General features: G+C 50.7%; 1 protein-coding gene across 1 annotated transcript in view; it reads left to right on the forward strand.

Moving 5' to 3' along the window:
- Window positions 1-12,360, forward strand: part of GTF3C1 (general transcription factor IIIC subunit 1) — a 37,114-nt gene that overhangs the window by 20,460 nt on the left and 4,294 nt on the right. The window contains exons 22-33 of the mRNA XM_028705481.2: window positions 344-428; window positions 1,479-1,673; window positions 2,098-2,255; window positions 2,420-2,562; window positions 3,863-3,944; window positions 5,059-5,171; window positions 5,526-5,588; window positions 5,844-5,937; window positions 6,704-6,876; window positions 8,401-8,688; window positions 10,079-10,341; window positions 11,178-11,461. Coding sequence (XP_028561314.2) covers window positions 344-428; window positions 1,479-1,673; window positions 2,098-2,255; window positions 2,420-2,562; window positions 3,863-3,944; window positions 5,059-5,171; window positions 5,526-5,588; window positions 5,844-5,937; window positions 6,704-6,876; window positions 8,401-8,688; window positions 10,079-10,341; window positions 11,178-11,461 — 1,941 coding nt within the window. The remainder of the gene's footprint in view (window positions 1-343; window positions 429-1,478; window positions 1,674-2,097; window positions 2,256-2,419; window positions 2,563-3,862; window positions 3,945-5,058; window positions 5,172-5,525; window positions 5,589-5,843; window positions 5,938-6,703; window positions 6,877-8,400; window positions 8,689-10,078; window positions 10,342-11,177; window positions 11,462-12,360) is intronic.

The following is a 12,360-nucleotide window of genomic DNA, read 5'->3' on the forward strand; positions in this document are numbered from 1 at the left end:
TTATTTCGAATAGCCTTTGGACTATAAGGTAACTTAAACAGAAAACTATATTTAGAAAGATTTTTTCCTCCAAAACCATTCTATTTTTAAAATACAATTTAAAATTTAAAAAATCTGATATTTTTTTTATCATTTATTTTAATCAACCCTGCTCCCAGGGCTTTTCCGCGGTTGTCAGGAATGGCTCCTTTTTGGTCCATTGGACGCAGATGTGGCGCTCAGGCTTTGCAGGTGACTGCCAGATGCAGCCGAGCTTGGCTAGGAAGCAAAATCCTCTCTCTAGTATGAGCTTGAACCACCTGCGGCCTTTTCATGGCTGGTAACCTGTGTGCTTTGCCGCTAGGAGAACGCTGCTGCTGCTGAAGCTGGGCACACGGTCAGACTGCAGACCTTCCTGACCAAACGCTCTCTGCCGCTGAGCACAAGAGGTAATGGGACTGGGAGCTCCCCTGTGTGTGTCCGGGGTGGGGGGCACAGAGATGGTTGTGCATTGATCCTACTCCTCCAGGGGAATCGGGTGGACGACCCAGCTTTCATGTGGCCATTGTGGGAGCTGTGAAGCTGGTACAGGTCCAAAGAGGCTGTTGTCCTGGGCAGCCCTTACTGCGGAAAAACGCTTTACGGAGCTGGGAAGTGGAGACTTAGATGCAGGTTGACCTTCTTCCTAAATTGCACCGAGACATTTTGGTGGCACCTGGTGCTCCTTTTGAAGATCTCCAGTGGGTGATTCTGAGCCACTCAGCAATTTCTGTGGTTTGCCACTGCCCCTCTCAGGAGAAGCCAGATCAAATTAAGCCCTAAACAACTCAGGCCCCAAATACCCATAGGCCGCTTCCTTCCCTACAGACCTCCCCGGGTGCTGAGATTGGCAGAGAGGGCTCTCTCGGTAGTTGCTCAGAGGCTCAGCGGGTGGTGGCCCAGGGCCTTCTCTGTGGTGACCCCTGAGATGGCAAACTCCCTCCCCACGGAGGTGCGCCTGGCACCTTCACTGTACAGCTTCCGGAAGATATTGAGGACACATCTCTTTACCCTGGCTTTTTACACCTGAGGCGCATATTTTTGGCACCCACCTTACTTTGGTGATCGCAAGTTGTTGGAAAGTGTTTTTAACACTTGTTTTAATGTTGTAAACTGCCCTGGGACCTTCGAGTGAAGGGCAGGTAATACATAAATAAGTAAATAGTAGTAGCTCAAATAGCTCAACAGTTCAGAAGCTAACACATTTTAACAGCTCTGTGTATGTGTGTGTGCAAGACAGGGTCGCAATTCTCGCGCATGCGCCTGGGAGAGTCTCTTTAGACCGGCAGTTGACATTTCCAGTTGCTGCCTCCCTCTTCCATGCTTTTGGGGCCCATAAAAGCCCCTCCCTCCCTCCCTCCCTGCTGCTCCCCAATTTGCTGCTGGCCAGACAGGCGGCGCCTGCGTGTGTTTTTGCTGTGCATTCCTCGCTGGTGCAGGATTTCCTTGTTGGTTCCCAGGTGGCGGCAGCAGCAGCTCTCTTTGGGGAGACGGGCTGCTGGGTGCGGATCCTGCGGTCCAGAAGGAGGACCTGGAGGTCGAAAGCGAAACCACGCTGAACAGAAGCCAGAGAGTGAGGGGCGGAAAGAGCCAGAAGAGGAAGCGGCTTAAGAAGGAGCCGGTGAAGAAGACAAGGAAAAAGAGGAAGAAAAGAGGTGGCCTACCTCACTGGGGGGCTGGGGGAGCAGGCTGTGCATGGCACTCGCTGGCCAAAAACCACTTAGGGCTCTGAGCGCCATTTTGGTCTGGATCAGGCTTCCCCGACCTCGGCCCTCCAGATGTTTTGAGACTACAATCCCCATCATCCCTGACCAATGGTCCTGCTAGCTAGGGATCATGGGAGTTGTAGGCTGGATTTTCCTCTTCCTTTGAGATCTCAATGTCCCAATTTGCCTGGGGCAAATCCTCCTGTCTGGCTTTGGGGTCTGCTGGGCACAGGGGGGCCGGAGTGGCTGGGCCCTGGACTTCCACAGCAGTGGGCCTTGGATGCCCACCTGCCCCCCCCCCCCCCGCACACACACAGGAGAGGCAGAGCCACGAGCCGTTCACTCACCACAAGTTGCCTCCTTCCTTTCTAAGAGGGGGGCACCGGGGTGAAGAGAAAAAAGCCACGCTACCACGACGAAGCGGACCAGAGCGCCTTGCAGAGAATGACCCGCCTTCGCGTGACGTGGACCGTTCAGGAGGACAGCCTGCTCATGCTGTGCCGGATCGCCAGCAACGTCCTCAATGCCAAGGTGGGCGGGGAAGCTGATCTCACCAGCGAGGCTGGGAGGGGGCGACTTGGCAGCCAGCAAGTGGGGAAAACAAGGGGGTGCGTCTTTGGGCTTCCCTTGTGTGCAAAGGATCCAGGGATCCTGGCCTTGGCTGAGCGGGGGCTCCTTTCTCTTTTCCTACACAGGTGAAGGGGCCGTTTGTCCCCTGGCAGGTGGTGCGAGACATCATGCACAGCAACTTTGAGGAGTCGCTGGACAAGACGTGCCACTCGGTGGGGCGGAGGGCGCGCTACATCGTCAAGAACCCCCAGACTTACCTCAACTACAAGTGAGGCACTTTCCTCGTTTCATGAGCTCTATTGGAAATTTTGAGAGCAGTTACCAAATGCAGAGTGTTGTCTCCCAAGACAAATAACGTGCAGATGTTAAGTCTTGCATGCAGTCGTCCACAAACTTGGAAAACCTTTTTACATTACAAATCCAGCAGCTGTCCTCGGGGTGTACTTCAATCTAAAGCATTAAGGTGATTTCTCCATGGTGGCTGCTGCAGCTGAGACAGAGGGCAGATGGCTGTGCCATTTATTGTTAATAAATGATATAGACCGAGACGAAATGGAGTCACACCCACCTTTCATTGTTAATCCTCTTATCACCCTCTGGTGGTGAGTTAAGCGCTTAATAAGTGCTCTTTCTGAGCTTTTGAGGCTGCTGCGGCTTTGAAATTATTATTATATATCTATATCTATCTATCTATATCTATCCCACCTTTTTCCCTGACAAAGGGACTCAAGGTAACTTACAGCTAAAATAGAAATAGCTAAAATCACCAGGGGGTGGGGAAGCAATCATTTAAAAACTATTACTATTACTATTATTATTACTACTACTACTAATAATAATAATAACCTAATAATAATAATAACCTAATAATAATAGTAATTTTAATATTAATATTTGTACCCTTCCCCTCTGACTTGGTTGCCCCAGCCACTCTGGGCAGCTTCCAACAGATATAAGAAAACAATAAAACATCAAAACATCAATGCAGGATACATATAGATATATATTGGTTTATTAAAATGTACAGATCTTTGCAATGAAAAGATCACAGCACCAGCCCTTTGGTCAGTTTCCGAATGTCTGTGGGAACAAAAAGGGATTCACCTGCCAACGGATGGAGAGCAAGGAGGGAGCCAGTCTGGCCTCTCAGGGCAGGGAGTTCCCAAGTTGCCTGGGAGCAGCCACCACCAAGAAGGCTCTCTCCGTGTCCCAGTGTCGGGGGGGTGGCGTGTTCTGTCCTTCACTGCCTCCCCTGCTCTCAGGGCGTCCTTCAGGGCTCCCTCCCTCCTGGGGTTCCTCTTCCCCAGCTATGAGCGGGGAATGTGAATGTGCTAAGAACACAGGGATGCTGAGGCCAAGGGCTCTTCCCGTGAGGCGATGGTCTGAGAACCAATATTTTCCCTATCACCATCGAACTGAGCCAGCCATCCCTCCTGGGGAGCAGAGGCTGGTGCCAGGGGATGCCCCCTTTTGGCCGCCTCTGTGGCTCTTGAGGTGTTTTCTACAGAAGCCAGCATTCTCGGAGGAAGGCTCAGCTTCAGGGCTAAACTGGGGGGTGTCTTCCTCAGGGTTTGCCTGGCTGAAGTCTACCAAGACCGGACTCTGATTGACGACTTCATGAACAGGAAGAGCAACTACCAGGACCCCAAGGTGAGCAGGGGCAGGTGTGGGGCTCTGGGTCCATGCATGCACCCCAGGATGTGCCTGAAGTGGCCCTGCCCTGCATGGGCAGAGATGCTGAGCACAGCTCCAGGGAGGGTTTCTCCATTCCCCTTCAACCTAGAAATATTTTCTTTAGTTGCATATAACACTCGATTGTAAAAAACTTTAAAGCAGTTTATTATCATCATCATCATCATCATCATCATCATCATTAATTTCTATACCACCCTTCATCCAAATATCACAGGGTAGTTTACAATATAAAAACACAACAAGACATACCATAATAACAAACAAAAACAAGACACCCCCCCCCCCAGTTTAAAAGGCCATAGATTGTTTAATTAGCCAAAGGCCTGGGAGAAGAACCTTTTTGCCTGGCACCTAAGGATATGCAACGAAGGCAGCATGCGAGTCAGATTTACAAGAAGATAAAACAATAAACTTAAGAAAAAAACCACAACCCTGCTTTAAAACGTGCAAAAGTTAAAATAGAGTAAGAATACCTCAGCTTCGAAGCCTCTGGGTAGGCATGCCTAACCAAGAATGCTTTGAGCAGGTGCCAGAATGAGTACAGTGATATCAACAGGCAGGGAGTTGCAAAGTGTAGATGCCACACTAAACAATCCAGTTATTACAGGTGTGGAATGGGAATTCTGTGTCACCTGTAACAGGGCCAGTTCCACTGAGGGACACTGTGGAATGGGTGGGGAAAGGTGATCTCGTGGGGAATCTGGTCCCAAGTAGTTAAGGGCTTCATATACAAACAGTGACACCCTGAACATGGCCCCGTAGCAAATGGGCAACCCTTGCCAGCCTCTCAGCAGTGGACCCAAACAAGGAGTGGGCTGATGCCAGAGCCACTGGTTCTTCTTCTGCCGCCTCCTGCCCCTCTTGGGCTTTGGAAGGCGGGCAGGAGACCTCCAGGCTCCTCCCAGCCCCTCCTTCCGCCCCTGCCCTGCCAGAGGAGCCCTTGAAACAGAGATGAGTGCGCAGGTGCCATTCATGCAGGTGACCCTGAGAGTGTGGGCCCCGCTTCGCTGGTTCCCAGGACCAGGCTTTGTTCAGAACTGACTGACCTCCCTCCCTCCGCTTCTCAAAGGTTTGCGCAGAAGAGTTCAAGGAATTTGTGGAGAGGCTGAAGGAGAAGTTCAGCTCCACGCTGGGGAATCCCAGACCTGCCATCCCAGACACCCTGGAGGAGCTTTTCCACAGGTATCTCCTTGGCCAAACCCCGCTGGCAGGGCTGGGTCAGGAGCTGGCAGTGGCCGGGGCCTCTCTGGATCTCTGAGAGGGTGGCCCTGCAGGAGCTGAGCTGCCCGTCTGCCGAGAAACCAGCAGACCTGGCTCTTGCCCATCAGAATCTGCCCCAGTCCCTGGCGGGTCTGTAGGAAACTGCCTTCAGCTAACTCAGCCTGGCAGGGGCTTTCTGGGGTTGGGGCCCAGGGGTCCTTTTGGGCCATCTGCGTGCTGGGGTGGGTGTACGCTACCCCTGGGATAAAGGGAGATGCGCCTGTGTGTGCCACCTTGGTGAGATCTCCCTGTGGCTCCTTCCTTGCCCTTTTCCAGGTTCCGAGTTCTGGCCATTGGAGATGAAACGACCCAAAGCAAGAAAGAGGATGTGCTCAGCAGGTGAGGCAAAGTGGGCTGGGGAGAAGCATAAAAGGCTTCCTTCTCCTGTTGGGAACCATTTGAAACTGAAATCCAGTATCCCCAAGTGCCAAGACACCCCCCACCCCACCCCCCCATTCCAGCTTCCCAAACTGGGACCACATTGCTAAGATGTGGAGCGGTTTATTCATCCCTGAAGTTGGGCTTTATCTTTAAGAAAGAAGGATCTGTGCCGCGAAGGCCGATTTCAGATTGACACAGGCTCTTTCCTTCCAGCATCGCCGACATCCACTTTCTGGTGCTGCAGAACTTGATCCAGAGCACGCTGGCCCTCTCCGACAACCAGATGAAGTCCTGCCAGTCATTTCAGGTAGAGAGAACCTTGGTCTGCTGAGGTGTGGGCGTCCCCTCACCTATCTTGGGGGCTCAAGGAAACATACTGGGGCTTGAGCATCTGCTGAGTACACTGATGCCTGGGGGAGTAGGTGGGAAGACAGCTGGCCTATGCGCCTGAGAACTTGTAAAGAGACTTCTGGATGAGGCCAGTGGCCCCTCTAGTCTGCTGCGTTCTGAAGGTAAAGGAAGGACTGGACCCTGATTAATAAAATACACGCAAGGCTTGGCCAGCAAGACTCTGGGAGGAAGTGCACATAATAATCTGCCACACCCTGGCCCAGCTCCCTTTTATTAACAAAAGAACTCTTACACAGCGTTTGTAAGAACTAATCAGATTTCCTCTGAGCGTTTCAAAAAATCCCCACATGGGACAAGACAAAGTCAGATCAGAGGAATCCGTTTAACTGCAAAGAACTACTTTGAGCATGCATACATGTTTTAGGCTAAATAAAACAGGAATCAAGGAGGAATGCATTTAGCAAACCCCCGAGGTCATAAACAGGCAGTAAACAGGAAAGGAAGGTAGGTTGTAAGCGTGGCAAGGAAAAGGTCTTGGAGGCACTTTAAAATGCTGGCGAAATGATTTGGGCATGTTGGAAATGGCAAAAGTGGCTGGAAAAGATGCTTGAAAATACCATGGAAATGTTACCCTCCCCAAAAGCAAACAGACATTGAGAGATGTTATAATGGGGAGCTGAAGTTCCCAGCTCTTAGCTGCCTGCGCGTGTTTGTGTCCGCAGACCTTCCGCCTCTACCGGGAGTACGGGGACGACCTCCTGGTCAAGGCCTTCTTGGACTGCCAGAAGAGGAGCCTCGTGAACCGCCGGAGGGGCAACCATAGCCTGGGCCCCAAGAAGAGCCGGGCACTGCCCTTTGTGCCCATGTCTTACCAGCTCTCTCAGAGCTACTACAGGTCAGTGCCCTGCCTGAGGCTGCCAGTGCAAAGCAGAGGCTGGGGGGATGGGGGGCAGCCAGGAGAACCAAGGCTGTGTTGGGGGGAACACACCCTCCAAAGGGAGCCCAGACGGCCCTTCCTGGGGGCTTCCCTCGCCCCTTTCTGCCTGGCATGCTGGAGCACAGGGGAGCCCACCCCTTTGTCCAGCCAGGGGAACACAAGGTAGCTTAGCTCTTGCGCCATCTTCCATGCGGCTGCCCTTTATGAGAGGCGTCTTCAGGTATCTATAAAGGGCCGTCACATGGAGGAAGCTTGTGCCTCCTGCTGCTTCAGAGGGCAGGACCCCACCCAAGGGAGTCCTATGGCAAGAAAGGGCATTCCAACTGAACAGTAGGAAGAACTTTCTGACGGTAAGAGCTGTTCGAAAGAGGAACGGACTCCCAAGAGAGATTGTGGACTCTCCTTCCTCGGAAATTCTTTGGACGGCCATCTGCCAGGGATGATGATTCTTCTTCTTCCTCTTCCTCTTTTTCTTGGTTTTCCAGATTATTACAAATTAGTCGAAATTAGTTCAAATTACTTTGATATAATACAGTAAGTTCTCCCTCCTATTGCAAACATACGTCCATTACTTCCTCATGTAGCCACTTCATCCTTCTTTCATCTCCTCTTTAATTCTTCTCTTGATGTTAGTCCAGGGGCCAGCAAACTTTTTGAGCAGGGGGCCGGTCCACTGTCCCTCAGACCTTGGGGGGGGGGCGGAATATTTTTTTTGGGGGGGATGAACGAATTCCTATGCTCCACAAATAACCCAGAGATGCATTTTAAATAAAAGGACATATTCTACTCATGTAAAAACATGCTGATTCTCGGACCGTCCACAGGCCAGATTTAGAAGGCGATTGGGCCAGATCTGGCCACCGGACCTTAGTTTGCCTACCCATGTGTTAGTCCATTCTCACAGCTGACCTTTGTTGTTTCCTTATATACAGCACCTTTCTTGTTTCTCATAAATGCAGGATCCATTTCATGTGTATAGCCCTTCATAAACATTGTTCTCAGACCTTGTCCGCTGGGAGAGTTAATCTCTATCTTTCTTTGTACATTCCATTCCTTCCGCTGTCCACCAACTTGCATACAAGCTGCGGCTATAAATAACTCCCAGATAACGTGTCCACTCTCCGCCATTAAAATTCCACTCTGGGGTTCTTCCTCGGCACACAGCTAAAAACAGATCCTTTTTCACAAATGCAGCCTCTTGACAGATGTAATTAGTAGCTGTTCCTCTTCTCACTCGGAATTGCTCCCTTACACTCCTGGTCCAGTCCAGAGATAATTTTAAATGAAGTCCATTCAACTTCAGTCGAGGGGGGAGGGCTTAATAAAACATTGTTAAATTCCCTGGAGGGCAGTGGAGATTGACCGCCATAAATTGTGACGTCAGCTGGAAACCTCTGCCAGGGATTATCTATCTGCGATTCCTGCATTGCAGGACCCCTGGGGTCCCCCTCCAACTCAACAGTTCTCGGATTCTCTCTCCAGGGTGTTCACGTGGCGGTTTCCCACAATGCTCTGCAGCGAGTCGTACCAGTTCCTCTCGAAGCTCCAGGAGGCCGGAGCGCAGGACCAAGCCACTCGCTTCTCTTTCAAGGACCAAGACGACTCCTCTGCCTCGGAGGAGATGGTCACCTTTCCTCTGGACGGCCCTGGGGGCTACTGTGCCGCCATCCTGGCCCTCTTCTCCCTGGGCTTGGCGTCTGTGGACGTGATGATCCCAGAGCAGATTGTGGTGGTGGACAGCACCCTGGTGGAGAACGAAGTCATTAAAAGGTGGGGCTGCCTTGGCGCTTGGTTTGGAAGGGGGTGGCAGTGGGGGGAGGTAGACTGAAGCCCGCCCACCCATTTGGGGTGCACAGCAGCAGCAGCGGCAGCCCTGGGGCTCTTCCTCAACCCCTTTCCCTGACGCCTCTGCATGAGCTGCTCAGCCAGGGGGCAGAGGCTTTTCTGGTGGCTTTGCAATCCTGCTGAGGCCATTGACTGGGGTTTGGTACACGTGGGGAACATGTGGAGAGAGAAGAGCAAGGAGAGGCTCATAGCTGCTCTTCCACACTTCAGGCAGAAGCAGCAGCAGCGAGATCAGTGAGCTGCCTTTGTCTCGTGTTGTTGTTGTGATGTTTGTTGGTTGCAGTTTGCAAAAAGATCAAAAACAACTAATTGGCCTCGGCCCAGTGCACCTGAAGGAGCGTCTCCACCCCCATTGTTCAGCCCAGACACCAAGGTCCAGCTCCGAGGGCCTTCTGGCGGTTCCCTCTCTGCAAGAAGTGAGGTTACAGGGAACCAGGCAGAGGGCCTTCTCAGTAGTGGTGCCTGCCTTTTGGAACACCCTCCCATCAGAAGGCAAGGAAATAAACAACTATCTGACTTTTAGAAGACATCTCAAGACATCTTTGTTTAGGGAAGTTTTTAATGTTTGAGGTTTTATCTCTTTTTAATAATAATAATAATAATAATAATAATAATAATAATAATAATAATATTCTATTGGGAGCCGCCCAGAGTAGCTGGGGAAACCCAGCCAGATGGGCGGGGTATGAATGAATGGATAAATAAATAAATTATTATTATTAAGCAGATAAACTAGAACAGATGGAAACAACTGAAACAGAAAATGTATAACTGTGCTTATTGCAAAAGGCCATTATGTCATTGGGTGAGCGTTTTAGACAAGTCCTACCCCCCCCACAGAAAGATGTTCACAGGACTGTTTAAACAACGTCCTCCGGGTGGAGAGCCGACCTCTGCTGCAGGCGGCTTGCTGGCCAGAGGCTCCGCTGGGAGAACTGGCACCAGGGGACCTTGGCAGAGCAGCTGTAGATTCCACAGCAGAATCAGCCACCCGAAGAACACCTACAAATGGCAAATGGAATACCACCCCGAATCAAATGTGCCAGAGCCGCTTTTGGTTTTAGATTGGTGGGGATTAATAGATCTTACACGTCAGCCCAGGAAGAATATGTGGCTCTTCTTTCCTCCCATATGAGTTGCACAACCACCTGGGCAAGTTAGGCTGAGAGATAGTGTCTGGCCCGTGGCCACACAGGAGGGCAACCCGCAGGAAACGCTGCTGGCGAGGGGGGTTGGTTGGACTGGCGGCGGCAGCTGCTCCTTTGATGTAGCAGACCTTGAAATGGGTGGGGGGTATCCTGTCTGCTCCTTGCAGCCTGGGGAAAGAGGGGCTGGAGGAGGACGAGGAGGAGGACGACGACGATGAGGACTTGGAGGAGAACGCGACCAGCAAGCGGCAGATTGAGGTGAAGGCCCACCAGGCGTCGCACACAAACTACCTCCTCATGAGAGGCTACTACGCCCCCGGCATTGTCAGCACTCGCAACCTGAGCCCCACCGACAACATCGTCGTCAATTCCTGCCAAGTGAAGGTGAAGATGAGGAAGACCCCTGCCCAGGACAGCCTCTGGGCTCAAGGTCAGTCTGTAGGCAGAGGAGCTCTTCCTCACCTTCCCCCTGGCAGGGCGAGGGCTTCGTCTGCCAGCGAAGGAAGTAGGCTGCCTGTATGTGTGTTGCGTTCTGAAAGCAAGGAAGGACTGGACCCTGATTAATAAAATACACAGCAAGACTCTGGGAGGAAGTGCACATAATAATCTGCTACACCCTGGCCCAGGTCCCTTTTATTAACAAAAAAACTCTTAACACAGCGTTTGTAAAAACCAATCAGATTTCCTCTGAGCATTTCCAAAACATCCCCACGTGGGACAAAGTTAGATCAGAGAAATCCTTTTAAGTACAAAGACTACTTTGAGCATGCATACATGTTTCAGAGTAAATAAAACAGGAATCAAGGAGGAATGCATTTAGCCAACCCCGGAGGTCAGGCAGGAAAGGAAGGACAGGCAAGGAAAGAGTATTTACCATTTCTTTGTGAACTCTGTTCCTGGCCCTTAAGATCTATCTAAAGATTAACAAAACTAACAAAAGCTACATCAAAGCTACCTTCTATCTTTATGTACTGAGGATGCCTGGTGAAGCAACCAGTCTGTTTTAGAATGCTTATATGTGCCTGTCAGGTGTAGAGAAAGAAAATGGGGCAGAGGTGCAGAGGCTTGTGGGATTCGATCAGAAATCATGCCAAATGACGCAAGCCCAGTCAAAGCAAGGCTTTCATCGCTGACACAGTGGTGTGTTGCATTTTTCATCATTCCTCATAGCAATCCCACCTGACCCCCACATATGTGGCAGAGCGGCTAGCTAGGGTGGCCTGCCGGGCTCCCTCTGTCCTGACCCGCCCCATTTTGTGCTTGTAGGTCCGCCAGATCTGGAGAACCTCCCCGTCGGAGCCTCCTGCCTCCCCATCGCCTTCACCAGACTCCTTGGTGTCCAGGAAGAAGACTGCGAGGCAGGCCACCTTCTTCAGTCCCTGGAGCGCCTCTCTTACAGCCCTGCAGATGCTGCCGCCGCCCTGGAAGTCTGCAGAGCCATTGGTGAGGCTTCCCACTTTGGGGTGGCCACGGTGGACCTTGCCAGGCAGTTCCAGCACTACGAAGTGGCCGGCGGGGAGCGCACGCAGCTCTTGCCCCAGTACCTCCAGGTGGGTGCGATGTGTCAGGTGGATTTCGTCAGGTAGGAAAGGCTTATTAACGGCAGTTCTCCTTCCTGTCTCGCGTGCACGTAGGATTTAAAACGCTGGGTTAGCAGAGTTAAAAAGTCACCATCCCTTACGACATGTAAAACAGAAACTAGAGACTAAGGTTAAATAGTTTAATTTTGTTCGTCCAGACTGTGATAGCAGGCTGGAATTTCCCTTCCTTCTCAATAAAGAGTCAGGCAATAAACTGTATGGTAAGTGTAAAACAATGTTTACGTGCTTTAGATAGCCTTGTCCTTGATTTCAGCAGTAACAGCAACAAATACAAGGCAGGCAAATCTACTTTTTAAGTTGCATTCTAAAAATCCAGATGGAATCTTCTCTCAGAGGAGAATGGACAGACATCCTGCTCCATCAAAGGTTTGGCAAGAAGAAAGAGACTGAGCCAAGCAGGAAGGAGGCCATATTAAGATCTTTTTACTCCTTTTCTCACCACAGTATGTAGGGGATATGACCTCAAAAATTGTCCTGTCTGGGAATTCTGCAACTTTGTGGGTCTTAACCCCTTCATATGTGGCAAGCACAAATTGTCATTTGGACTGCAGAGATCCCCACGTGATGGGGGAGAGAGATTAATAATAATAATAATAATAATAATAATAATAATAATAATAATAACCCACCCTTCCCGGTTCAAAAACTGGGCTCAGGGCGGCTAACAACAAATTTAAAACAATTGTAAAAGCAGCATAAAATACAGTATAAAAACATGAATAAAAATAAAATTCAAAGTTCAGAAATCAATTTAGGGGAAATCCATCTAATAAGCATTAGATAATCCCCAGGGCTAGCTGGCTGAACTGGTCCTACTGGTCCAGTGAGGAGGCCAGGGGAGAATTAGC

Source organism: Podarcis muralis, chromosome 14 (assembly GCF_964188315.1).
Source record: "Podarcis muralis chromosome 14, rPodMur119.hap1.1, whole genome shotgun sequence".
In the NCBI taxonomy this organism is placed as follows: domain Eukaryota; kingdom Metazoa; phylum Chordata; class Lepidosauria; order Squamata; family Lacertidae; genus Podarcis; species Podarcis muralis.